The sequence below is a fragment of the Tympanuchus pallidicinctus genome, unplaced genomic scaffold (genome assembly GCF_026119805.1).
Source record: "Tympanuchus pallidicinctus isolate F22 unplaced genomic scaffold, pur_lepc_1.0 scaffold5, whole genome shotgun sequence".
NCBI lineage: Eukaryota > Metazoa > Chordata > Aves > Galliformes > Phasianidae > Tympanuchus > Tympanuchus pallidicinctus.
The window spans coordinates 7,381,831-7,409,791 of NW_026294769.1; the positions used below are offsets into that span (position 1 = coordinate 7,381,831).

The 27,961-nt window shown below is 38.7% G+C and overlaps 1 protein-coding gene and 1 long non-coding RNA gene across 3 annotated transcripts in view; one reads left to right on the forward strand and one right to left on the reverse strand.

Annotated features, from left to right (window-relative positions):
* Positions 1 to 24,980, forward strand: part of DAP (death associated protein) — a 39,613-nt gene extending 14,633 nt beyond the window's left edge. The window contains exons 3-5 of one of the 2 annotated variants that reach the window (XM_052703925.1): positions 3,825 to 3,917; positions 21,039 to 21,081; positions 22,726 to 24,980. In XM_052703925.1, the coding sequence (XP_052559885.1) occupies positions 3,825 to 3,917; positions 21,039 to 21,081; positions 22,726 to 22,845 (256 nt within the window). In that variant the 3' untranslated portion in view covers positions 22,846 to 24,980. The remainder of the gene's footprint in view (positions 1 to 3,824; positions 3,918 to 21,038; positions 21,082 to 22,725) is intronic. The other variant, XM_052703926.1, reaches the window with a different exon arrangement.
* The window catches only part of LOC128091032 (uncharacterized), a 28,092-nt gene extending 2,163 nt beyond the window's left edge, over positions 1 to 25,929 (reverse strand). The window contains exons 1-2 of the long non-coding RNA XR_008211193.1: positions 25,875 to 25,929; positions 8,018 to 8,082 (exon numbers count right to left, since the gene is read on the reverse strand). This is a non-coding gene — a long non-coding RNA (uncharacterized LOC128091032). The remainder of the gene's footprint in view (positions 1 to 8,017; positions 8,083 to 25,874) is intronic.
* Positions 25,930 to 27,961: the final 2,032 nt, after the last annotated feature.

Sequence of the window (27,961 nt, forward strand, 5' to 3'; positions counted from 1 at the left end):
GCAAGGAAGTTGTTACCGATGTTATTGGAATAGAGTTTGAGCCCTGTGTTTACTCTCCAGGACAACAGGGGAGCTGGTCTAAGTCTTCTGAAATCACAAATTATAGAGTGGTTTGGGTTAGAAGAGTCAAGTTTCAAGGATTGTCAGGTTCCAACACCCCTGCCACAGGCAAGGATGCTGGCCATTTGATCAAGTACAAAATGTAGTACAGATGATAATAGTAACCCTCCAAGTCTACCTTGTAACTTTCTTGAGGAGAAAAGCTTTGAGTCTTAGGACAGGACAAAGCTGACTATTTTCCTTCTCTCATGTTTCTGATGTGAATAATCCTTTTTCTCTGAGCCTGATGGTAAGTTAGAAACTGCAACAGCTGTGTTAATTTATGGTCTCCTAACAGTAAACAAAAGCTGTATATATGCTTAGTTCTATCAGCAGCCTCTGAAAAACAATTGTCATGAGATACTGTTGGATTGCGTTTCCACCTGTCTGGTCATTAAAGCATTACTTGCAATTGTTCTTCTGCCTCAAGAGCCATTTTATATTTTAGTCACAGGTATCTGCAGTGACTGCTGTTCTGTGTAATTTATTAACATGTTCCATGAAGGGCTAAGCCTCATGTTAAGCACAGTAAGCTATCTTCAACTAGGCCTGGTGAAAGGAGATCCCTACCCTACAAGGCAGTCAGAATGATGCTATGGGTAGGCTGAGGTGCAGAGGTCCTAGTTCAGATTATTCTCTTCCTCTCTATGTCTGGCTTTAAACTTAGGATCATTGCTCCCCAGTGCAGGGTTATCGCTGCGGAGGTACAAATGTCTCTCCTTTGCTGCTGTGTGTTCCATAAGGGACCATGGGGAAGTTGAATCCAGTGCAGAGCTGTACAACTTACTTAGGAAATAAACTTCTGTATCTTCAATACAGCAGTGTTCAGTGCAGATCTCTGGTAGTTCTTCCTGAAGTTCATGAACCAGATACGGGTTTTTGGTTTTCATTGCCAAGTTGAGAATAGTTTTATTGGTTGTTACCTGGCATGCAGAAAGCATAGCTGCTGAACTTGAGATTCCTGTATAAAATGTCCTATGAGAGCGCTTTGAGGAAGTTGTGACAATCTCTGATGTATGCTGTGTCTGTTAAATAGAGAAAGATCAACTTTGCAAGATACTCTGGAACTTTCTGTCTAAGAGCATACGAACTGAGCTAAGGTTGATTATATCTACAGGGAGTACTTTAATTATGTTGTTTCCTAATAGGTGTGGAAAAATTTCAGGCAACTGGATAGCTTAAAATATTTTTAAATGACCAAGCAAAAAACTGTGTGATATCAGCACATTTGACTCAGAAACTTGATGTCATTGCAAGGTTTAAAAATCTTACAATAGCAGTACATAGATAGTATCATTTATCTGTCAGCTGACTTCTTAAAAATAAATAAATAAAAGTGCTTCCATCTGATGCAGGAAAAAGAAACTTCCTTATCAGATTCTTGTGTAATTTGCTTGCTGTTGTATATCTGACACCTTTTCCTGAGGCGAGATGAGTTTGTGAATGTGAGGGAACGCTGGCTGATACTGAATTAAAAAGAAGAAATCTTCAAGGCTAATTTTGCTGGCATTTCTTTTTGGGCTTTTTTTTTTTTTTTTTTTTCTTCCTTTCTCCTTTAGATATGTAAAGACTTCTGTCCTTGAATGTCCTGTGTTTCTGGTAGCTAAAGAGACCCTGCCCTCACAGTGTTACTTTGGTTATTGTTCTTTTCCATTGCAGCTCCTTTGTAGACCTCATTTGCAAAAGAGATGAGGGCATGGACAGATAAAGAATCTGAGGATAAGCAGTGAAGTATAGAGGATACTGTGTTTATTAAATATCAGTTCCTCAGAGTATACTGTCATCCTCATTTAGCAGAAGTAAGAGGGGTTCAATATTCAATATGTGTTCTTATACCTTATTAGCTGCTACATTAGTGAATGATAGAAATACTTATGTCAAGATCTTGTGTTTTCTTCTTTAGGGAAGGAGGGAAGTCTTCATTCTGTGTACTGACAGAGGATAAGGTAGAGGTTTGCTGTGTTCATAGTAAGAATGACTGGAGGAACAGAATCACCTAGCAAGCAGGAAGAGACTATTGCAAAAACTGTGCACTGGATGAAGGAGGTGTTTTGAAAGAGATGTGTTTTAGTTAACACATGTTCTTTCATCAAGAAACTGCCTGTCAGGTTTAATTTGAAATGAATTTAATTGTTGGTCTGACAGCTTGATGTTCTGGGAAATGCAATAAGGATATTGGTACTAAAATTATTTTCAGCTCTATTCTCTAGCCATTGTTGGACTTAATGAGAAAAGAAGAGCTAAAACATGCATGTTTTTAGGAACTAGTTGTTATAAATTATGCTTGTGTAGAAGAAATGTACAATTTTGTGCTCTTTTAATCAAATACTTTAAAAGCTGTTTCATAATCTTTACTAACACAGGCATATAAAGACACTGCTAGTTCTGGTGACTTGTTAGTATGTTTATTCCTATGTTTTTGATATTTTCTTTCCCTCTGTGGTGTATCTGGGACAGCGAGCAATCTGAATTCCCTGAACTATCAATATTTAGAACTAAAGCATTAATTTGCATTTTTGGTCATAAGAGATTTCATTTGAATCACTTGAACTTTAAAGAACTAATTGCAGTTGGATTTAAAAGGACAGCAAGGTCATTTTCTCTGATCAAAGCAAAGGCTGCAAAGAACTGTTTGGCAACTGGCACAGTTAAAATTGGAACCAATTGTCTGAATGATCAAAGTTGTATTGTTACTATTTCACACTACTCCAGTTCAGCAGTACCTTTCAGGCAGTCATAGCACGCACTTAGTTCTGTCCAAAAAGAAAAGAAGCTTGCCAAACACTGCTATGAGAGCTTTGTAATTAGAAATACAATGCTTTCTCGGAAAGGTAAGACTTCTGCATTAAGCACTGTCTTTATAGACAGCTGCTTTTACTTTTGCCACCACTTTTTCATCTTTGCTTTGTTCCAGCACTATAGATTCTCTAAGAAGTGTTATACTCTTATCAACCGTTGCCTTGTGATAGTGGGCAAAACTGTACAACAGTACCAGAAAGATTTCTAGCAAAACTTTAAAGTTGTCATATTTAAAGTAGGCATTTCTTTCTTCCTGAATAATTATTTTTTCCTCTTCACAATCTGCCAACAGAATGGTACTAGCTATTGGCAGCAGAGAAACATGCCATTTCCTGAAGATCCATTTTGATTCTACAGCAAGAGTTAAATAAGTAGAAGATCCTGGCTGCAGAAATACATAGCGAGAGGTGTCTCTAAGCAGTAATTTATCAGTACTGTTTAATAAGGAGAAGAATTAAAGGTCCTGAGGGGATGAGTATCTTTCTAGGACAGAAGTGAGATTCAGGGTATGTGGAAGAAGAGATTGTAATTGTCTGAAAAGATAATGGGAAGGCAGAGCTGTGCATGTATAAGAGACCTGAACTGCACTAGGTAAGACAGAGAATGAACTAAGAGGCCTGCTGAGATTTATATGGAACTAGATAGAAAGAAGGAACTGAAGGAGGATTTAAAGCAGAGTGGCAGAAGAATTCAAACCTGAAGAACAGAAAGGAGCAGAGAAAGGCATGTTTGCTTGTGATTGTGTTGTTGCTTTGTGGCCAGGAATAAGATACAAAATACTAGCAGTGCCCTTATCTTATACACTTGCTGGCCAGAGCAAAGAATGACAGCTTATTGCTACTATCACTTTCCCTTCTGGTGAATTTAAGAATCTAAAAATGCTCATCATTGTGACGGTGTCATGTGATCAAATCTTTTTTTTCCAGTTTTCTTCTTACTTGGAGAAAACTTGGAGAAAATTCATTTCATACAAACGTACCATCTAAAGACCTGTACGCAACTTTCCAGCCCTGTGAAAGGTAAACTGTAGCAAATTACAAATACAAGCCAGAATCTCTAGAATAGCCTCAGAACAGAGTCAACTGTAATGACCAGAATACTCAGGCCTTTATGTTGGTCTTGAAATCCTCCAAAGATGGAGGCCACAGAATTGGTTGTCCTCAAGGTAAGAATATTCCTCCTAATAGCTAGTGTTAACCATCCTTGTTCCAGTTTATGTTTATTTTCTCTTATCTTGCCACCATATACCACTGTTTAGAGCCTGACTTCATCTAAGATGTCAGAAGACAGCCTCCTTTGTGGGCAGTGGCAGGCTCTTGGCCCAAAGCTGTCTTTCCTGCAGTCTGAACAAAACCAGTTAGCTCGTGCCTTTTCTCACAGGTTGAGTGGTCTGGCACCCTGATCATCTAGGTGGTTCCACTAAGTTCACTCCACTGTATTGATGGCCTGTGTGGGAGGCACAGAACTGGATGCCGTATTCCAGATGTGATCCAGTCAGCCCTCAGCAGAGGAAGATAATTTCCCACACAGTCTGCACATCCTTGTGTACTGCTAGGGAACTCTACTGGTTCACGTTCAGTTTGCTTTTCACCAGGACTCTGGGAGGAAAAATACAGGATATTAGCTATGAAACTTTGATTTCTTCTTCATTAAGTACAACCTGCATTTTATCACTTGGTGTGCTCTGTTTTAGGTTTCTCTCCAGTTTAGCTTCAGGTGTCTTTTCCTCTCTTACAAATCCCAGACTTTTTGTTTGTTGTTTGTGTTTTGTTTTGTTTTCATCTGTTCCTGCCTGACCTGTCAAGTTCATATTTTCTGCACTTAGACCTCTTGGGATTTGTCTCTGTAAGGGTATATAGTAGAGACATCACAGAGAAGCAGTGATAATAAAGCGTGGCTGGTGTATTATGTTGTTTTGGGAGGATATTGCAGTCTGTTGAAGATGTAGGAAGTCCCATTTAGCCCATCAAGTTTTGAGGACTCCTGTACAGGGTGAACGGTATTTGCTGTGCCTTAGTGCGTGCCTAGTAGATACATGCAAGCACAGATGCTTTCAAAGAGTAATTTACAAGCACAGATGAAATATCTCATTGGTTGCTCACTTAGCACTGGGAAATTTAGATGAGTTTTTGAGCTCCTCACCTTTTTTTGGGCTTGAAATATTCAGACTTGTCACACACCTGAAAATTCTTCCTAGTCTTGCCTTGTCTGTATCCTTTGTCCATCATGGGACAGATGTTATCGGCTGTCACCTTCAGGACCCCTCACGTGTTTTTGCTTCCTCAGAACACTGAAGGGAAAATTCTTGATAAAGAGCATTAGCTGAGGCTCTCTTCTAAGCAGGGCTACTTTTTTTTTTTTTTTTTTTTTTTTTAAATCATCTTCTCCTGTGAGAAGGATTCTACCTACAAGAGGGCAGGTAGCCTTTTTGCTGTGTAGGAAGTCGAGCCCTGGTGGGAACTGTCTCAGTTCTTCTGTCAGTCATGCATGAATATTTCAAGAAGCATCAGGATGAATTTTTTAAAACTAAGAGGTAATATGCTCTGACTTCTGTACAGCTAGAGGTGTTCCAGTGAGTAATTTCATGTGAATTCCACTGTGTGACTGTTGTGCACTTCAAGGTCCTTACCTTTTTATCTTTTGCTTTCCATTACTTGATGAATTCCAAGAACCATGTGTTTGCAGAAAACAATCCTCAGCTGAATTTGTACTGATTTTGAAATATTTGGAAAAAAAACAGAGGTAGTTTATAATGTGTGAGTTGTTTTGTTTTAAATTAAATTTGGAGTGTAGTTAACATTGAGAATGTAAGATTATCATCTCTCTGAAACTAAACAGTTGGGCGGCTTAGAGAACGTTTCCTGCAATGGTTAAGGGATTCATCTCACTGACAAAGGCATCATCTTGGAAGATGTTCTCAAAGAGAAAGTTGGGTGCACTGAGTGACCTTATTGTGCTGAACAGCAGTGTGGAAATAGGTGGCCAGGGAGTCTAGGTTTTATACGTGAAGATTGAACCAAGAGGAATGAGGCTGGTCCCTGAATAGCATTTTGATTCTTCAGAGTTGATAACTGATCATTTAGTATTGATACACAGCCTAGTTCTGAGAAATGAGGAAATAAATGATCTCTTAAGGCTGACCTGTGTGTGTAGTATTCTTGCCAACTTCTCCTCTGCATCCCAGTAGGAAGTAGTTTACACTATTAAAATATTAGTGGACAGAGGGACTGTGATTTACAGGCTTCGTTACTGTCACTTAAGATTGTATAATGCCTTCCAGTGACAGTTGTGTAGGTGAGCTTTCCATACAGCTGTTAACATGATCAAAATGATTCTTGATTGAAACAACTAATAATTTTAGGTTCTATGAAGAAAATACAATAGTTGATTTTGTTGTACAGCCTGTCATTTGACCTTCTTAGGGTCTGCAGACATATCTCAAGACTGATACAGAGTTTGAATGTTGTGGTGCTGTTTTTTGTTGTGGTTTTATTTTTTTAAATTCCTTATTGGTTTAACTTTTCAATTCTTGCCATTGGGAAAGAATATCCTTTTCAAGTACAGACTGGCAGGACAGTCAGTCCCAGGCTGAGCCTTACCTGATGATCAGGCTAGTGTTGGTCTATCTATGAAACTTAACAGAGGCAGTGGGAAACTTAACATAGGCAGTTCTGTCTAAACATCGGGAGGTATTTCTTTGTTGTTCAGGTAACATAGCAGCGGCACAGGTTTCCCAAGAGCAGCTGTGAAGTCTCCTCTTTTTAGATCTTCAAAAGCTGCCTAGATACAGTCCTTGACAGGCAGCTCTGAGTTGTCCCTGCTTGAGCAGCAGTTTGGACTAGATGGCCTCAAGAGGTCCTTTCCAACTTCATTCCTTCTGTAATTCTGTAATTGATTCTCTCTCTTGAATCCAAGAGAGCAGTTTTAAAGCAATCCAAAGTGTGGTGAACTTTAATAAGAGTGATCTGAGAAAAAGCACTTTTCCTCTTTGTTGTTGTCTGGAAGGAGACACCTAAGAACAACCTGTTGGTCAGGGTGGCCCTGCAGAGTTGCGTAGCCTTTTCAGGGTGAAACCTTGTGTACACATCCCCAGAATGTCCCTAATTAGGCTACTGAGACCATTGGAAGCCACTTGTTGATTATCTCCACAACCATGCTGGTCCAAATTGTCTGATTTAATTTCTGATCAACAGGAGTGTCGGTGTAAATGGGTGTGTTTGCAAAATAGATGTGTGTGCAGTTTACATGCTCCTAAAAGCAAGTAAAATGCAGTGATCTTCCAAGTGAAGCTGCAAATTGCCATGGGCATTTGAACCTCCAGAGATGTTCTGCCCTGAGCACTCAACCGTGCAACTCTGTAGTGATGGATCTGTTATCTGTAACTTGCTATCTATTGGCATAGCTGGCAGAGCCACAGCTGACAGTGAGGCAAGGCACTAGGGAAGATAGGAGAAGGGGTGAGGTCACGTGAACACTAGAGTATGAGTTGGCCTCTGCTTTTGTTGTCCATTCTGTGCTTAAGGTTGTGATCTCTTGGGCTTTCAAGTCCGTATTTTGCACAGTGGTGCATTTCCTTATTGCAGCCAAATTATTCATAGAAAAGTAATGTTTAGCAGTAGCAAAACAGCTTACATGGACTAGAAACAAATCCAAGGTCAAGTACATAGTTGTGGACAATCAGCTCTTCTGCTTTGCCGTCGTTAATCTGCGCGTTCTTGCATAACTTCTGTTCATGTTATTCTCAAGGGTTATGTGCTTCTCTGATAGTGGTTATTCAGGCTAAGTTGCACATTCTACTGAAAATTCAGAAGTGGTTTCTTAGGGGCAAGTACCCTACTTGATTGAGATCCTTCACAGTTTTCAGAGATAGTGTTTCTATTTAAATTAAGTGAAATTGTGAATACCTAATCCATTTGGAAACTATGGCAGGTTGTAGTACTGCAGTAAACCCAGATTCCAATTCCAAGTTTAGAAACTGCTTTTGAAACTGCCACTGTGTGTGCACTGAGATACTGAATAGGTAAGTATTCACTGAATATTCCAGGATACTTAAATACTGCTAATTTACAGCTTTACATTGCTACATTAGTATATTGATCTTGTACAAAACCCAACCTACCTGAAATAGTTGAGTCTTGTCATCATGAAGTGAAGTCTTCCAGAAGTTCTCAGTATGCGTGTTGGCTGAAAGATAAGAAATTGTCACGCCTGCCAGCCTGGTGCAAGTTCTTAATTGATTTGTTCCTCAAGATTGCCATACCTAAAAGAAATGGTAATAACAGGTGGTCAAATTTCTTGATATGTCAAATGTTAATGAAATAGCATTAAGTGAAATCAATATGAGAGTCTTTGAGCATTGATTAGTTGCTGAGAAGGTTATCAGAGCTGCTTGCTCTCATACATGAGATATTACCTTGCAGAGGGATCTGAACTTGTGCCCAGGTGTATTTTTCCAAATGACTGAGGCTAAAGGTAGATTGAACTTCCTGCTTTCATGTTTCTGGCAGAAATAGCATCAAATATGTATTTGTTCCCTTGTATATTGGCGTATACTGCGCTGGATTTTAATGGGCTGTGTGTACCTGGCTATGAGGCACTGGTTGGCTTCCCTTCTGTCACTTGCTAACGGACAGGGTTGTTGGAATGAACTTCCTTTTTGATGTTGTCCTCTGCTATCCTTGTAAGAGATCTCTGCAACCTACCTGGAGGTAAGGCAGTTTAATTATTACCTGTGGGATGCTAGTTCTCACTTCTAACATTTAGGATTTCCAGTCTCTTGTTGCAGAGCTCACCAATCCTGTTATTTTGCTTCAGTGATCCTGTTGCAATCAGTTGTGCTCTGCAACAGCAGCTTGTTAACTGGCTTCCCAGTTCTTTCCTAACAGAGGCACATACGAGCCTGCAGGTTTCAGGTGTTGTAACAAGATCTGCTTTCTGTGAATATTTCTTCCTGCCTTGTCACTTACGTTGTAACAGGCGCTTATCCTTCCGCCACTTCCTAAAAAATTATTTTTGATACTTTTTCAGCAGTACTCCAAAGAATACGACTTTCCCACCTGTCTCGCCACTTTTTTTTTTTTGCCTTTTATTCCTTTCCCTTTTCCCCAGTTTGCTTCTCTCTTCTTGCCTCTACAGTTGCCTATTCTGTACTAATACCCACTGCTTTATAAATAAACAATATGAGCTATCTGGTCTTTGAGAAGAATGGGCTCGGCTCTTTTTATTTCTACCCACAAACAGTGAGCACTTTTCTGAGCTGTGGATTGTGCTTGTATCCCCTTAGTGTTGCACTGTTCAATGCTGTTCTTTGCAGCTGAGTTTCATCAGTAAAGGGGAAAAAAAAAAAAAAGCAAAACAACTTTCTTTTCTTGCTTAAAGCTCTTTTATAGTTTTTTACTTCCCTTGATGTGTTACAGTAATGAATGAGAATCACTGCTGTAAGATTTGTGGATATTTCTTTCTTTGCAGCTGGGAGTATCTAGACGAGATCTCTCTGATAGACAAAAACAAAATTAAGCTTCAGTTTGCAGCTGGCCATTATGTAGCAGCAATAGCACTGCTGTCATCTAGGTGCCTAGGGTATGTCTCAATGGACTCCTTCTCTATGAAGACTTTAAATAGATACGACAGGAGCCCAATACCCTCCTGTCAATTTTAATGTCATAGCAGCAAGAATTCAGAGCAACTATGCACAAGAGAGGTCTGTCATCTCTTTTGAATGTGCGGGTTAATAATAGGAGTGCCACATTGGTTAATAGACAGTTTTGCCATAAATACTGACATTGAATATTAGAAAGTGATTTGGTCTTTTGTTAAATTAAGGATTTTCTCTTTACACCTGGTCTTTCTGCTTTTTTTTTTTTTGTGATGGTAAAGTCACAATGAATGTGTGGGTATTTGACATGAAGTGTGCAAACTTGTTTGCAGGTTGAAAGCAGTTTATAAAATGTAATCTCAGGAAAGAACGCTAAAGGATTATAAGTAGATAAAAGACAAGCCGTAAAGCTATCAGCTATTATTGTGGCGGCTTTTCTTCGCTCTTATTTTCGGTTCATAAACATAGCTATCATGTTTTGACTAAAACCTGTAGTAATCCACGTTACTGGTTTTTTGTTTTTTTGGTTTTGTTTTTTGAAGATTGACATTGGTATATGGCATTATAAATTACCAACCCAGAATTTAGACTGTTAATGGGAGGTGAGACCTTCCTCAGGTGTATGTATTTCCCTCCATTTGATTTCTACTGTATGTCTCTCTCTTAGTGTTCGCATTCTTTCATAGTCTGCTTTCCTGATGCAGGCAAGTTAACCATTTGAATACTTTCTTGGTGTTCTTTGACTTAGCCATCTCAGGGCAGTACATCTATAATTTTGTCCCTAAGTTTTTGATTAAGAAGAAGAAAGCTAAGATCCAAAATTGTCCAGTTCCTCTAAAGTACTTTAAGACTTCTCTTTTCCAAGGTTTTCATCTACTTCTATAATGATCCGAATTCAGAAGCGTTCAGCTGAATCGGGCAGTGCCTCATCTTACTCTCCATCCTGCAGCTAAATTTGGTTGCTAGAAATTCCAAATTCCTGTATTTTTTTTCTGTTTACTCATGAAGTGATTATGCTGTGAGTCAGAGGTGTTTTTTTCATGAATGTACCAGGCTTGGATCAATGTTATTTAAAGTCATCACTCTTTTGAAAATAAAGAGTATTTGATAATTTACTTGCTATTGTGCATAGTTAATGTGTTAACGTTCAAAACAAGCAAAATGTACTATTTTTGGGAGCTAGCCCTTGGGATCTGGACTATCAGAGGTAGTTGGAGGTGAAGGTGATGGAGAAGACCTTCTACCAAAATACCATTAAAAATGTCCTGTGGTTCCTGCTTCTGCAGATGTTGAGCTCCTCTAAGCACTTGCTTTTGTAATGAAAACTAAATAGAGATGTTTCATATGAAATTCTTAAAATAGAGCCAGCATTCCTATACAGTTGTTTTAACTGTAAATCACAATAGACTGAAGAGTCTGAGTGGTGGGAAGGACATAAGAAAATGTAACAGAGCTAAGAGGTAAAAAGTATATTTTTGCAGTAGAAGTATGTAAATTTAGAAAATATTTCTTCAGAATGTGAAAACTGAAAAGAATCAACTGTCGGTCATGACACATTATGAAAAGTCCTGCACTATAGTACTTACAAAGGGGCACACATGGTTGCCTGGATAGTAGAAGGTGCACTTACTCTGATAATCACTATTTTGGCTTTTTAATTATTTGAAAATCTCATTCTGGTGTCGTACATTTTCATTAATTTTCACAGTGATGTCCTGGGACTCCATTACTCTGTTGACCTGTACGGAGTAAAAATGGCATTCTGATTCAGGAGAGACCTCTGCCTTTGGTTATTGATGGATTTCTATAAAAGCTATCTCCTGTCTCATTAGCAAGTGAAACTATAAAATGTCTACATGTCCAATTAGATACGGTATAGTAGAAGTGACACTTTGAAGTCTACAGAAATGTCAAGAGATCTTCTGAATATTTTTGCAAATTTAATCTATATTGATGCTTAGGTAAGTGCAATTTGTTTTTTTAAATAAGTGCTTAGGTCAATTGTCCCTGATTTCAGAGGTGAAGAAGCTAATAACTTATTTAGTCAGGTCCCATTATTATATTGTCACTTTTTAGACTATGCATACAGTAGTCAGAGGTACTCTACCACTAGGCTGGTGTTTTGGATAAGCTGTGTTCTTGGCTGTGGACACCCTTCAGCTACAGTTGCAGAAACACAACTGCAGACAGTGCTCTGGCCAGAACTGTGCTGCCAGGTAGTGGGTAAGGTAGAAGGAGTCATTTTTACAGTGTTTTTATTTCTCCTGTCCTCTGTGTGAAAAACTGTTTGTTCGAACAGCATAAAATACTATTACAAACTACTAGTATAAAGTACCAACATTATTGCTGTTGTTTAATAAATGTAAATTCACCTGAGACTGTGGATGCTTGTTTTGTTTTCTTTCCTCAAACTGATCTATTTGTTCTGTAAAAAGCAGGCTGAAGAAGCAGAGCTGTGTGTGCATCGCAAACAGAAGAAGATGTGATCTAACTATGTTATAATGGCTGTTTAATAATGTATGTAGAAACCAATGGAGCCAAGTGTTTATCTGCTATCTTACAGCTTCTGTAATACTTGTTTGGAGAATTGAACTGGCTTAGCTATTTTAGTTGAAGCAATTCAATGCCATTCAAACGTGTGGAGCACCAGGGTGTGACAGACCTAAGAGACTAAACTAGAAAAAGAGCACTCATTTTTGTTAGATTAACAGAAAAATTGCTGGTAGTACTGACATTTGGGAGATTTTAGTTACTTTATGGTTTGTGCATCCCATTTAAATGAATGAGTACTAGTACAGAACTATATTCAGATTAAACAGCACGTTGACCCGTTTGCACTGTCACAGATTTTATTATCACTTAAAAAGTGAAACATCTATTTTGTGCTGAGTAGAAGTTTACCATCTAAGATCTACTCTTGAAATCCTCAGACTGCAGTGCTTTAAATCCCATTGCTATTGATTTCTTCGGGGTCATTTCCTGTGTCTTTCCTCAGTATGAAGTTCCAGTCTTGTTGACATTAGTAGAACGTTTGCAGTTTATTTTAGTAATATCGAATGTTGACCTTCTGGATTAAACCCTTAAGATAAACACAGAAGGAAGAAACAGTCTGTTCTGTGTTCAGGTGAGTGGATGTTTCTAGATGAAAAATGAAGATTCTGCCTTACCATCTACTGCAGCTCAGAGCAGGCATAGTAATGGTAGTAGAGGAGCAAGGCGATTGCTTCCTGGCAGGTCAGTGGAGGTCGCTTGATCTGGAGAGATTCAATTTCTCAAAGTTCGCTTACACAGAGATATGCTCTTGTCTGAATCAGAGGGCTGGAGCACCTCTCCTATGAGGAAAGGTTGAGGGAACTAGGATTGTTTAGCTTGGAGAAGGCTCCAGGGAGACCTCACTGTGGCCTTTCAGTACTTGAAGGGGGTGTATAAACAGGAGGGGGAATGATTGTTTACAAGGGTGGATAGTGATAGGACAAGGGGGAATGATTTTAAACTGAAACAGGGAGGTTAAGGTTAGCTTTTAGGAAGTTTTCTACACAGAGGGTGGTGACACACTGGAACAGGTTGCCCAAGGAGGCTGTGGATGCCCCATCCCTGGAGGCATTCAAGGCCAGGCTGGATGTGGCTCTGGGCAGCCTGGTCTGGTGATTGGCAACCTTGCACATAGCAGGGGGTTGAAACTCATGATCATTGTGGTCCTTTTCAATCCAGGCCATTCTACAATTTCTTTCTAGAGAACTTTGTTCCTTGTCTTTTGTCATACTAAAGCTTTCACTGTGCTAAGTGAATAGGGTGTTGGGTTGGTTTTGGTTTTCGCTTGTTTTACTGTTAGATGTACGCTATTATGATGAAAGCATGTTTGAATTCAGACTTCTGATGCTCCTTTATGAGCTTTAAATGCAAGATCAGGTTTGTTTGTTTGTTTTTGCCTTCTATGGCTGAACTAAGAGGAATTTCAGATTCTGAGATTTGCTAGTTTCTTATTCTTATGGCGAGATGTAATCCTCTAGAATTTTCACTTGCCTCTGGAGTGCAAAGAGAATTGTGTAAACAACTTTGGAAGGATTTGAACTAAAGTGAGATCCTGGCCAATACACGCAGCTCACGCAGGCTTCAGCATGGAATCTAATACTGTAAGAGCGTATTTGTAACCTTGCAAAATGCCCTTGGTTATGCTGGGAGGTTTTCCAGATAAGGAAATGCACAGAAAATTTGTCATGATCTTTTGCTGCATGGGGATTTTCATCTGTGTTTGTTTTGGAGAGCTTCACGCAACAGTGGGGTACAACTGCAGAATGTGAGGTGTAAAGCGGTGTTAAGGCAGTTTCTTGTAATAGTGCCATGGATGTGGAAGAGGATGTGTTTATACGAATGGAGACGCGTGCGTGTATCTGTTGTGTAGTTTGGATTAATAAGAAATGGTATTGAAATTGTTGAAACCGACAGGAAAGTGAAACGTGAATGTCTACTGAACTGGTTAATGGCCTGAGATATAGGAAGGCAAGAGTCAGGTATAGATTTCAGTAGCAATAGCTGAAACATTCTAAGGCACCACTGTGTGTCTGAGACAAACAGAGATTCACCAGAGAGATTTTAGCCTTCTTACTAGCTTCTAATCTCTACATCTCCTTCATTGCACTGACATCATGTATTCCTAATACAGTGTCACAGTGTTTCTATTTTTAATTCCACTCCATCTTTCATGCATTGGGAGGAGGAGGAGAAGCTACAGCAGTGCCACAGGTTGATAATGTGTCCCAGAATCTGAGGCAATGCAGTGCAGGCCCATGCTCATCATATTCTTAGTGTGGAAGCATGTTACTGTCATGGGAACATACAGTGAAACGCACTTCAGCATTTGGCTATTGCAGAAGACTTGATCCTCTCCTCTGCACTACCATCTTTGGCCATTTTGCAAATGCTCACAGTCAACTCTACGTAGTTCTTTGTTTTAGAGTTTCCTTACAGTTATGCCACTATTGAAACTTGCTTTATGTCAGTTTCCACAGCTTTCATTTTTCCAGCAAAAGGGCTACAGGTACTAAGTGGACTAATGCTGCAGTTACTGCCTGTGTGAAGTTTGTCAGTGATGTTCACTAGTACATCACTAGGTACATTCACGAGGTAGTTATTGGGATGACAGGTTTGAACCCTAATAAATGAACCGACAGCTGGGGAATTGTGGTCTATTTTAAATCCTTGAGTCTGTAGGAAAGCTGAAACGCTTAGATCTTCATTCTGTGGTCAGAAGAAGGCAAGAAAGAGAAATGTACTCTCTGTACAGCCAGTGTAACAATGCAGATTAGAGAAGGGAGATAGCTTTCTTAAATAATTTTCTTCTGTCACTAATGCATGCACTAAAAACAAAGATGAATGAGATGCTGGTGAGATTAATCAGGCCATGCGCTGCAGCGAGTTGACAGTGGATGTAAGAACAATGAAAGTCAATCAGTCTCTATTAAATGTAATGAATAGTGATTTGCTATCTCATTAAAAGATCAGGACACCCAATTTGCTTGTATATGAATGGCGAAACAAGTAGTCATTAAAATGCCCTCATAGGGTATTAAGAGCTACCTTAAAACTTGCTTTCATTTGCCTGTGTGGGAAGAGCAACCATTTAGCAGAGTGAAAGCTATCTCACGGAATATATTGGAGCACAGACTACTACATGGAGAGGAGGAAGTTATTTTTTTAAGGTAGTGTCTGTATGTATATTCTTCATTTCATCAAGAGGAAGAAGTGTTGCTTCTACTTGTTCTAGTGTTTGCCACAGCACATGGATTTTTTTTTTTTTTTTTTTTTTTTTTTTTTTTTTTTTTTGAGGTTCTGTCCTTACGGTACATACACATTAAGCAGAGGTTCAACAGTGCCATCCTGTGGGTGATCCTAAAGGTTTGAAAGTTATGGCAGATAAATAAATGACCTCAGCAGGATAAATTATCATAGAATATCAGATACTGCATGTCCCAGTGCAATCAACTAGCATATTTCCCTCTGGTAGTCAGTCAGGCTAATTATTACTTTTCTGTCCAGAAAATTAATAACCTAAATGCATAATAACCAATTGGAAAGTATCTCAGGCAAGCTGATGAGCAGTGTGCTTGTTAGTCTTTCTCTGTTGCTGAGAAATGTGTTTTTAATCATCTCAGTGTCTTTTTAATCATCTCAGACTTCATTTTCACCGACAATGCCAAAATTAAAGGCAGCCATGTAAATTCAGATAAGCTCCGCTATGAAGAAGTATCTGAACATTTTTTAAAAGGAATTGAACTGAAACTAAGAACAGTTACCTTTTAATGTTTTGTATTCAGAATATATGAATCCTTTAGTAACCTTCAAGATTAAGCCGGATGGTTTGAGCAGCTCGCCAAAATGTTTTTAACTCCAGGAAAAAAAAAAAAGGGTAGGATTAAAGACAAACATTTTATTGATTGAAAATGATTAGAATTTGGAGAAATTTCTGTTCGTAGAGCGACCGCTTTGGTGGGACAAGATGTAAAAAAGCAAAATTTGTCTCTTATGAGGGAACAATTGTGGTGGATCATCCTATTTCATGTTTTTCACTTTGCTTGCCTAAACAACTTGCTAATTAGAGTGTATGATATGTTTTACTTGGAATCTTTTTTTTAAACCCAGGAAAGTCATCTTAGCCTAGCAAAAGACTAGTGTCTGTATGGCTCTATCCTTTTTAAGGCAGGCTGACCTGTTCAAGTGTTTCCATATTGGGAATCTTGTTGCTGTGCTCGTACTCTGATTTATAGTTCTCAGATAAATTGCGGATGAATCAGACGTATCAGGAAAATAATTTCTTGTGCTGTTTCATTGAGGGCAGGAAGGAAAATGAATTACAGAAGTTTAACCTCTGCACAGAAGAGGTTTTCTTTGCTGACCTTGTCACTGTGAGGTTAACTTCAAACATAGAGCATCAGCATTTGTCTAACTTCTACATGTTTCTGTCCTGATGTGAATGTGTGTAAGTCACAGAAATACCTAATTCTGATGTTGAATCTTCCTAAATTCTTGATCTTAACACTGCTTTGTTTTCAGGAGGTTCTGTCTTTCATTCTGTGATGTTTTAAAGGTGTCTACTGTTACAGGCTTTAAATGTAATCTATGTGTATTTTCTGTAGGCTGTAGGAGATTTTGCTATAATTCTAATGTCATTGTGTTTGTTTTTACAATATTTCTGTCAGACTTGGGCTTAGCCAATCCCTCTAAGGTGAAGATGTAAGATTCTAGTATTATTAATGCCTCATTTCATCTAGTTAATGATCTTTTCAAGTATTCCATCTTCTTTTTGTGATTTACTTGCAATGTCAAATAAAGGTCTTACTTAAGCTTAAAATGAAATAATAAAAATTTATTATTTGAACACAGTCAAGACAAATGACTCTAGTTGACATTCTAATGTTAAACAGGTACAGTTCTTAGCACATATAAAATCTGGATAAGTTCTTTGAACACTGAAATCTTGACAGATGTGTTCCTTTCCTCTCTGTGTTACAATAAAACAACTAAGTGTTGACTCTGAAAGTATTGACACATAATAAGCTGTGTTGGCAAGTCTACTGTTGTATTCCTTGTCCAATATCAGCTGTGGCTATTATTAAACTGTAAATGAATGTGTGCATTAAATGTGTTCAAAACCTATATGTTTATAAACAGACACATTTTCTGTCCCAAAGTGATGTTTTCTTGCTTTCTTGTGTACTGATGCCTAGATAGAGCATTCCTTTATCTTCAAAACAACATCTGTCAAACCGATTTTCATCAGATTAAGCAGATCCTCAAAGCAACCACTGCAGCTTATGAAATAATAAAAATGTAGGTTGTGCTTTATTTATAACGCCAACAGAATTTGAAGTACTTAATAATATTTTACAAATGTGACAATAATAGCCTGTGCACATTCTCTATTTTCATATCTATTTTTGGTAGGCTGTTTGGAGTGATAGTGAGTGATGTGAAATTCCACAACTGCAATAGATGTCCTGGAGTGTGATTATGAAATTATGGTCCTGGCAGCTAATCTGTGTCTGACAAAGCCAATGATTTGAGACTCTGGCAGTAGAGATTGAATTTATTGCAAGGAAGTTCATCTGTAAAAAGATTTCCCTCATTAAAAATGAAATTGAAGCTCGAATCAGTGACTGATTATCCAGGCCGTTCTTTGATCAGTTGGATTCCTCATTAGTATAGATGTGTGATGAGATATGCTGTGGTCTGATTCTGGTTCTGTGACTCATCCAAGATAATCAATAATATTAAAATTTTAAAGATTTTTCTGAGACACTGTAATCTAATTGAAATAAGAAAATGCCAGTGGCCTTAACGTAGAACATAAATAGAGATATGCTCAATCATTGATGTTTCTGGCCCGCCTGGTGTCTTTTTAGCTGGTAAGGAATAATTAACATATGAAAATGAATGTAATGGTCAGATGATGTTTATTCCAGAGGAGTGAAGTGTTCACCTGTTTGCCTTTGTGATCCTCTCAGCGAGGATGCCTCATTACAGTATTCATTGATCATGGTTACTTGGGTCAACCAGAAAAGAAAAACAGAAATGCTTGAAGTGGAAGTCTAATGTTCTTCAGTCTGAAAGCTGCAGACCCAGCAAGAATCTGATCAGAAAGCCAGGAAGAGGACAAACAAGGGTGGAAATTGTAGAAAGGCTTGGGTTGGAAGGGACTTCAGGGATCATCGAATTTCACCCATCTTGCTACAGCCAGGGTTGCCAGCCACTAGGTCAAGTACTTGATCAGATTGTCCAGGGTCTCATCTAACCCAGCCTTAAACACTTCCAGGGATGGGGCATTCACAGTCTCTCTAGCAACCTGTTCCAGCATTTCAGCACTCAGTAAAAAAACTTCCCCAACATCTAATCTAATCTAGTTCTGTCTATCTTTAGTTTAAAATCATTCCCCATTGTCCTGTCACTATCTACCACGTCAAAAGCTGATTGCCTTCTGTTTATAAACTTCCTTTAAATATTTGGGGTGAGTCTCCCCTCAGCCCTCTCTTTTTTAGGCTGAACAACTCCAGTTCCTTCAGCCTGTCTTCACAGGGGAGGTGCTCCAGCCCTTGGATCATCTTCATGGCTCTCCTCAGGACCTTCTGCAACAACTCCACATCTTTCCTGTGTTGGAGACCCCAGAACTGGATATACTCCAGCTAGGACCTCATGAGGGCAGAGGAGAGGGGGATAAGCACTTCCCTGTCCCTGCTGACCGCCCCTCTTCCGATGGAACTCAGGGCGCCACTGGCTATCCAAACCTGAAGAGCACACTGCTGGCTCACGTTAAGTTCTTCATCAACCAGAATCACCTAACTCCTTTTCAGGAGTTCTTCCCCCAGTTTGTATACATATCTGGGATTGCCTTGACCCAAGTGCAAAACCTTGCACTGTACTTTGTTGAACCTCATTAGGAAATGAAGGTCAAATTTGCTCCAGGCAAATCTGGCTGTAGATACTCTGGTTTCCAAGAAGGTTGATTATACCCTTTTTGTCAGCATATTGCCCTGTGCTGTCCTGAAGCGTTCTGTGCTAACTCTGGGACAAGTTTAGTGTGAGGCATTTTGGTGGATCTGATTACTGTCTTATAAGAGAATGCAATTAAAGACAGTCCTGGAATCAATTGTATACAAACAAGTTTAAATATGTTAGGGGTAAATATGATAGAGTTCTAGTTAAATTCTTCGTCTCTGAGGAAAATTGTTTTTACCAGGAAAATGGCATTACTGATTTTTGTCATCTTTATAGAGATATGCAAACTACATCTGCTGTAGTACCTGAAACATAGAACTCCGACAGGCTTTTATTTGTACTTACTATGAAAATGATCCCTAAAGGTCCTTCAGCCTTGTGCCTTAGACAAAAGAATATACAAGTGAAAAATACGTGCTGAAACACACCAGGTATTCTAACTGTATCCAACTTACTGCATACCCAGGGAACTTACCACTTGTAAGCTCAGGTCCTTTGATTAATAACAGCCTGGCATTTCTAAGTAGGAGACCAAAGTTCCTGAGAAGACAATATTTGCAGTGGGAAAAGTTCCTTGAAAAACCCATTTTGCTACAGCCGTTATGCTTCTGGGTTTTATTTTTGGCCAAAAGCATGGAACGTTTAATTTGTATGGAACTTAGAGCAGATAATACAGCGTGGTGGTAGACAGACAAGCCATAACACATTCAGCATACACAGGCTTCTTTTTTTTTTTTAGGAAATGTTGATTTGAATTTCATGCAGCACACAGGCATAGTGAGCACTGCACTGTTATTGTAAGAACATAGGAAAAATCCATCTGATTTGAATTTCTCACTATCCCATGTTGTTAATAATGCGATGCCAAACTAACAACTATTCCTCTGAGTGTGATTAAAGCCAGATCCCACATATAATTGAAGAACAACTTGCTACTTGTTTTTTCTCCATATCTTGTTCATTTCCTATATAATATCATTGTGTTAGTTTATGAATGGAACCAGCAGCTACTGCAGTACATCTGTATTTTCTCAGAGTTGTTTCTTTCAGTTTATTACTTACTTTACATCCAGACTGTAATGTACTAATTGGCTCAGCAAAATCAGGATAAAATGAAAGCATTTTGCAATTGATCTTTGCTGGTTATTAGTTTATACTGGCAGAAAATGAGATCAAACAAGTGCTAATACAGCTATCAAAATACTTTTTCTCATCACAGGAAATACTACTTAAATGGAAGTATTTTAAAGCAGAAATTCCTTCCTGTTTTCTCTCCTTCTAATCACATCTTGCTAACTTTCTAAAAATTTGAAGAGGAGCAATGATTATTAAGTAACCAGGCTGTTCAGAAGCTCTGGCAGTGCCATGACTTAATCAGGAGACCTACAGGCCAGGGAATCTAATCCCATGAGTTGCCCAAGCTTCAGAATCAAATTCTACTGTTGAATATGGTTCTGTTGATGCAAATGGAGGTCTGCAAATGAAAAAGTGGGGCAGACTTTTTTTTTTTAACATTTGCTTTATTACAGACATTGTTCTTCTGTGTAAGAGAGCAGATAAATATCTGCATGAAAGTCTGTGATTTAAAGTACTGGGTTTTGTTTTGTTTTATAAGACTTGGAATCCTATTTCATTTTCCATGACAGCAGTAGGTTTACTCCAGCTACAGTTTTCATTGTTCCTTACAGTACAGACATACTAAGTCTAAAGTATACTGCTGGCAGCCTATATAGAATGTGAGGATTAATAGGCCAATGCAAACAAACAAAGACTCTTAAGATTAAGAAAGTAACATAGAGCATTTGGACTAGCTTTTACTTCTGTCAATAAACACATAGTAATAGCAGCCCAAACCTGCAGGTCTGTATCACTGTTCTTGGCTGCAGAAAGTGGTAGTAAAACAAAAGTCATTTGAAGAGCAAATTTTTTTTTTTTTTTTTAAACATTAATTCCAAGAATGCCTTTTACATATTTTTTTTAATTATATATGTGATGTGCTTCTCATTATTACCTTCTGAGAATTTTGTACAATTCATCCCTCTTATTTTTTTTTCAGCTCACCTAAACCAACCGTGTTCATCTCTGGTGTCATAGCAAGGGTAAGATTACCATTAAATTTCTTTTTACCATAGAAATATGATTGTTGGCTTTTCGGAATAATCACTGATCAGAGCAAAATTAATCTTTTTCCATTCCCCTCTTCTTTTATGAGAAAAAGTCTTTATGTTTTGTGTATTTGTTTATGTCCCTTTGAGCATTCTTTTCAGCTTTTTTGTGTGTGTGAAATTGAAATTATTTATTGAAAAGGCTTCTGCCATTTTTCTTTGAATTTTAGCACTTAAAGCTTATTTGATCTTCTTTTCATATCTAAGCTAGATATTACAGCATTGATTTTTATTTGAAAGCAGTTGCATTTAAATCTGCTCTATAGAGTGATCTGTAACAGCACTTCTGGCAGTGATGGTATGTGTTTGAAGGCATCACGCTGCCATGTGTGCCTTGGGGTACATAGAATTGCAACAACAAGCAAGACTTGGAAATCCGTAAGCTAAATCACTAATATTAACTGTTAATTTTCAGATCAGTAATTCCTTCCTTGTGCATTGTGACGGGCCTTTAGTCATGATTGTTATCACTGGGGTGCATAATATGGTTCACCTGTCTGCTCATAAGTTGTAGAAGGAGTTGTTTTTACATAATCTGTCTGCAGCAACAGGGTACAAGGTGCCAGAGAAATATGTAAGAGACAAACATCAGCATCAAAGAGCAAGAAGGTAGAAAGTGTCAAGTCTGACAAGAAGAGATGTTTGAAAATTAGAAACAGCTTGAAGTAGTCTACAAACTGAAAAACATGTTAAGTGCTAACCTGGTGATCAAGATTTTAAAGAAAAAAAATGCTGTCAGAATGGAATGGAGGAAGTTGAAGTAGGTTGAGGTGGGATCAGGTGAGAAACAAGCAGTCTGAGGCATCTGCTTTGTACAAAATCTCTGTAACATTGCCACCCTCTGAACAAGTGGAATACAGGCTCTTCTGCCTTGTGTCTGTCCCAGCTTCTAAGCAGGAATGTTGTGGTGCTGTTCTCTGTCATCAAGGACTGGTAGTAGTTGTTTCCCACTGCTACTTGAAAAAATCAAACAGTACTAACCCTAGAAAAGATATTCTAAGTCGGTTATAGGTATTACATGTGAACTGATACTCTAGAACAGTATCAACAGATTAGCAGACCTTGTTACAAGAGGAAGTTAAAAGGTAGGCAGCTTGAAGATTTGAGTCAGAGTAGATAGTGCCTTTCTTCCTGCAGAACTAGTGTTACTGCAGTTGGTTTTTCTCTGCAGGTAGATTTTCAGGCTGCCTCAAATTATTTGTAAAATAGTTCCTTTGTTTTATGGCTTTGTGAAAACAAATAAATCAAGTAAATCTGACTATACAGAGCCATTGGCAGTGACTTGACACAAGGGGCTATTCAGTGGTGAAGATATAAAGTTCATTTTTTTTCCCCTTGAGTCACTCTAAGATACTGCATTCTTAGGTGCTGTGCATAACTGGAAGAAGTTAGATTTGTGCAAATGAAGTACTGAAGTTGTCCACAAGAAGGGCAAGATAATACATGTTTGGCAGGACTTCAGAGGAATATGCAGCACTGTTATTTCATATTCTCTTCACGCTTTAAAAACCTTGTATCCACTTGAACTAGAACGTACTTAATACTTCTTAAACTTTTCCCAATGTGTTTTTCAAACAGGGCGATAAGGACTTCCCTCCAGCAGCTGCTCAGGTGGCTCATCAGAAACCACATCCTTCAGTGGAAAAGCTTCCTCACCCTCAACATGTCAAACAGCACATCCACCAACCTCGCAAGTGAGCTCACCACAAAAATCTCAGCCAAACTGCCGTCAGTGAATAAAGTTCTTGACCCTTCATGGTTCACACAATCAGACCAATAATACTGACTTCTAAAATCTTACCCTTAACTTTAATTCCCAAGGGTTAGGAAGAACAAAACCGTTATTGAGTTGATGCACCAAATGGAAAGTTTTCCCTTTTCTATTAAGTATTTGCTGATGAGGGGTGGTTTTTTGATAAGACTGTCTGGTTGACAAGATGAAAATTATGATTAGTGAGCTTAAAACTTGTGCTTTTAGTTGTGGCATTGCAATAGCCAATAGTTAATGTAGTTTTTATGCTAAACCAGTAAAGAACATCCCTTTTGTACTGGTACTTTTGTTATATGGGAGTTTGTTGTGTTGAGACAAATTAGTGATTGTCTTGAATACAGTCTTGCAGTCTTCAGTACCCTGAGATGTTAGATCACAAGTGGACAGAAATCCAGCTGAATCTTTTTTACACCCCTTTGCATTCCTAGTCTTGATGCAGTTCTTTTGTGCAAGCTCTGTGTGGGTGCAAAGAAGCAGTCAAGAGTTACAAGCATGCTGCTGCTGTGACCTCACAGGCCTGGTTTATTTTTTGTTTTTGTTTTTTTTTTTCTTGAGGTGATGATTTCTCAAATCCAGCAACAAGTTGAAGGAATTCAGGACCTTCAAGAACTGAACTTAAACTGGAGGAAAATCTGTTTTCTTTTTTAAATTACACTATTACTGTGTTTAACCTCATGAGCTAAGCTCTGTTATGCATCTTTTTTAAAAATTATTATTAATGAAGGGAGTAAAAGTTACTTTTCAGGCAGAGCAATCGGATTAGGTTAGGCCACATAGTTAAATATGTCAATTACACAGTTTGAAATTAAAAAAAAAAAAAAAAAAAAAAAAGCACAAGCTCTAGCCAATTCTTTCTTCATCTCTATAAAACCCAGGAAGGTCATTTTTAAACATTCCACCTACATTATAAAAATGTACTTCTGTTTTTAACTGACTAGTACAGGTTTTAATGCCCTGTTGAGTTTATAAGACTTCTAGCAGTCTCAAAAAAGTGAGTACAGGAGCAAAACACTGAAATACAGCCCATGTCACAAGTGGAATAACATGTGTCGCATGTGTGAAAGGGACCTGGTATGGCCATCTGTATTAGGCTTGAAATGCAAAGGGTGTATTACAAAAGACAGGCATGGATGCATTTATTGTGCACCAAGGAAGGGGACCTATGATTTGTGTATGAAGTCCTTATTTACAGTTTAATTAGATAACTGTACTTGCCTTAAGGAGCGAGTGTTGTTTATAAGAATTAGTCTGCATTAGAATATGCATTTTTTATGAAATACTTTTTTTTGTTCGTGATGTCGGTACTTCTGAGGCCTTGTTCTTAGCTGCTCATGAGTGTACACGTGATTCACACGAGTGATTTATCCTTGAAGGTAGAACTGTTGAACCTCATGGAACATATTTATGAGCTAAATCACCAGCAGATTCAGAACAGAGAGACTACAGTCTCATGGACAGTGCAGCCAGTAGTTGTCAGTGTGCTGCATCAGCCCATTAGCTGGTGGTCATGGTCACTTGATGCTGGTAGCTGCTGGTTTAAGAATGGTGGCATTCAGCTCTCCTGTTTTTATGTCTACATCTGAAGTAGCATGTAGACTCTAACTGTAGTCAAAACAGTTAATAGAGCACGTTTCAAGACAACCTGAATTGCTCTTGACTCCATTCATTGACTGTAGAGGAAAACTAAAAATACTTCAGAATAGTTGCACACCATTTGGTGGGCTTGGACAGCTCTATTCGGCGTGTTTCTACCTTACAAGCAACACCACATTTCCAGCTTTTGAGTTAGAAAGAACTCTTGGCTGTTAATGCAATATATACAGCATTTATAGACAGTATCAGAAATTTGTCTTTGATTGCTTAGATGGGTATATAAGTTTGTACAATGAAATGAGATTCTCAAGATATCTTTAGTCACTTTTAGACTGCGGGATTCGCTATATGACTAGAAAATGTCTCTGTAAGAAAGCATATTATGTATGGTTGGAAGATATCTATATTCATGCATAGCTGTCCTTACCAATGCATTATCTTGCTGAAAATAAAGAATCATAATCAGTCATCTGGATTGTCTGATGATATTAATACTTTTAAGTATAATCACAGTCACATACAAGCACAGCCTATGTTCAAATGTTGCATGAAACAATTGCAAAAGAATTGTCCTGAAATTGTCAATGTGGCAGTAACACAGCAATAAAGCTTAAGATTGTATATTGGGTTAATTTTTCTGTAAGTAGAAAACAAACCAGCAGGGGAGCTTCAGTGGGATTTTATTACAGAATGCCACACTTTATAGGTAGTGAAAATTATTAGGGAAATTTATGACATGGTGATAAAATTTTTGGGGTTCTGTCAATTGGAAGGTGAGTTGCTATGAAGTCAGAGAGCTCCACTAGGTCTAAGTGAAAATATAGAATCCAAATCAGTACAGTAAGGGAAATGAGATTTTCACATTTACTGCTGTCTTTCAGAAAAGAAAATTTTGTAACCGAATTGACAAGCACCTCATGGCACAACAGGTAGCACTGCGTAACGCAGGCGATTCGCAGAAAACTTGAAATAAATGACCACAGGGCTTTGGGAAGCTCTCTCATACTTTTAGCATTCCATGTTCAGTGTATGTAATAAACACACATGATGCCTCAGTAAATACAACAGATTACTGCCCTGCAAGTGTTGCTTTGTTTCATCCTTACCCTCAGCAGTCATGTGACAATGCACTACGTTATTCAAAAACTGTTATCTTTCATCAAAACTTTGAGAAAATGCATGAATGCAATGCCTGACATTGTCTGCCCATAGCTGTTTCAAGCCCTGTCTTCTGCAGTGTAATGCTCTAATGGTATAACGTGGTGAAAAGTACAGCAATAACAGCAGAGTGGCAGAATCCTAGGCTACAGCAAACATGAACAAATCCAAACATACACAGAAACAAAAAAGAAAAACAGCTTACCTTTGGAAAGCCTCTAGTAGGCAGGGATCTCCAGTGAGAGACTTCTGCCTCAGCTGCCATTTAAGCTGCCCTTAAATGAGGTCTGGGAAGGGTTAGACCCTGGCTCCACCCTTTCTGGTCATTAAGCACATTGCATGCAGCTGAGCTCCTCTGAGTTGTCCATGCCTTCCCAACCAGGTGCTCAATCACTGGTTCAGGCTATGACTTAGCATTTCTGCTCCATGCAGTTATTACTAATTAGTTTATTTACTTCTCCTTTCAACAGTGTGATTTTTCTGTTTCTCACTGGATGGCCTGAAACAGAAGTCTTGTGCTTTTAGTTGTGGTACAATGATCACCACATGCTGCTGGCTTTTCAGTGAAAATATTCAGATCAGTCTGTTTCATACAAAGGTGAGGGGGGTGGTTTGGACGTAGTGTTAGAATAACACATTCAGAATATTCACCATCTTCAAAGAGGAGGAAGGTTATGGGTATTGTCAACAACTTCTAGTGTCCTCTTCAGATTTCAGTATAGCAAATTTCAAATGAGATGTAAGTCTAGGCCAATGCCCTTTAGGATTAGGGTATGTTCATTGCATTTGTGAAAATGCGGGGATGTCCATAACAGCACATAACTGTTACAGCAGGAATAGATGTTGCAGGCTAGATGCTCCAATTATGTAAAGAAGAGCATTTCAGTTTGAGTTCAAGTTCTGTGCACGCAAACTTCCTCCCTTACAAGAGAAAGACGCTGAAATGTGGTTTATGCACAAGGGGGTCATAGCCAACATTGTCTGTAAAAGAGGAATCCATGTTGCGTTGCCTGGAGGAGGCTAGAAGAAAAAGGCTAGAAGAAAAGAGAATGAATCAGGTCTACAGTGATAAGCCATCATCAGACCTCCTCAACAGAAGGGGTAAAATAATACACGTTGTCGCTACAGTCTTGGTAAGTGTGGGTGTATTTGTATAACATGTAATTATTACCAGTGTTTAACTTGAAATCCTAATGATTTTTTTTTCTCTCTCGAAATTTCTTTGTCACACCTCTGGCACATACAAGTTCTGCCTTGGGAAGATGGAAGTTTGTATTTTGTTTGTTACTGTGTTCTTGGGTCTCCTTCAAGAACTTGTGTTTGTTGGTTTTCCTTATCATGCGTCAGAAAAAACAGTATTCACAGAATGTCTCTTTCTTTGAGTCTTTTTCATAAAATCTTAGCACACGTATTTACACAGGAAACCTCCAGGGAGAGATGGAACGCATTGTATTTTACAAAGCACTCCGTGAATGAAGACTGAGTTTTGTTACAAAGACTGTTCCCTTTTCTTTCAGGCTGCCGATCTCAGGTGCCAAGAGGAATACCAATTTCTGAGAACATACTGCTTGGAGCTGGCAGGCATGCATGGATGCTGGCAATTCTTTTTGAAAATGTGCTCCTTACCCGGCCAGGTTGGGACAACTCTCAAACACAAACAGTAAGCCCGTTGCAAGCATAAATCTTGCAAGTGACCTTGAAAGGACTCTTGCAATGTAATCTCTGCTGCCCAGCTTGTGATGGAGTTATTTTTAGAAAATTCTGGTGGCCTGCATTCTATAGGTCATTCCTCAGCTTCAGGAAAGAAAAGCATTTGTAATCCACAGTGGTTTTAAGGATAGTAAAAATTGTTCAGCTGTTAATGAGCTGTGAGCTTTCTCCAGCCGGTAGTGAGGACACGTGTATTACCTTGGTTACGTTCTCAGCTTGTGCCTAAAGCTAGTTCATTAAGGTGGATTTTGTCCTCCAGTCTGTCTGACACACGGCGTGTTGTGAAAGTGGGTAAAATAACATGGAGCCATTTTTCATACAGACTGTCTCAGTGTCAGCAAGTGCCTGTTGCTGTGTTCAGAAGGACAGTGAGGTCACTTTCATACAAAGGAACAAATGCTTTGGAAAGCATCGCAGCTGATATGGCTTCAGGTCTAGCAGTGGATTTGGAGGCGTTCTATGAAACAGCCCTTAGAAGATCATTGGAGAAAAGAAACTGAGTATCACCTTTCAGAACCAGTACTGGTCATCATCTGTCAGAGCTCAGTGCACTCAGTTTGCACTGCTTTAATTTTAGAGGGC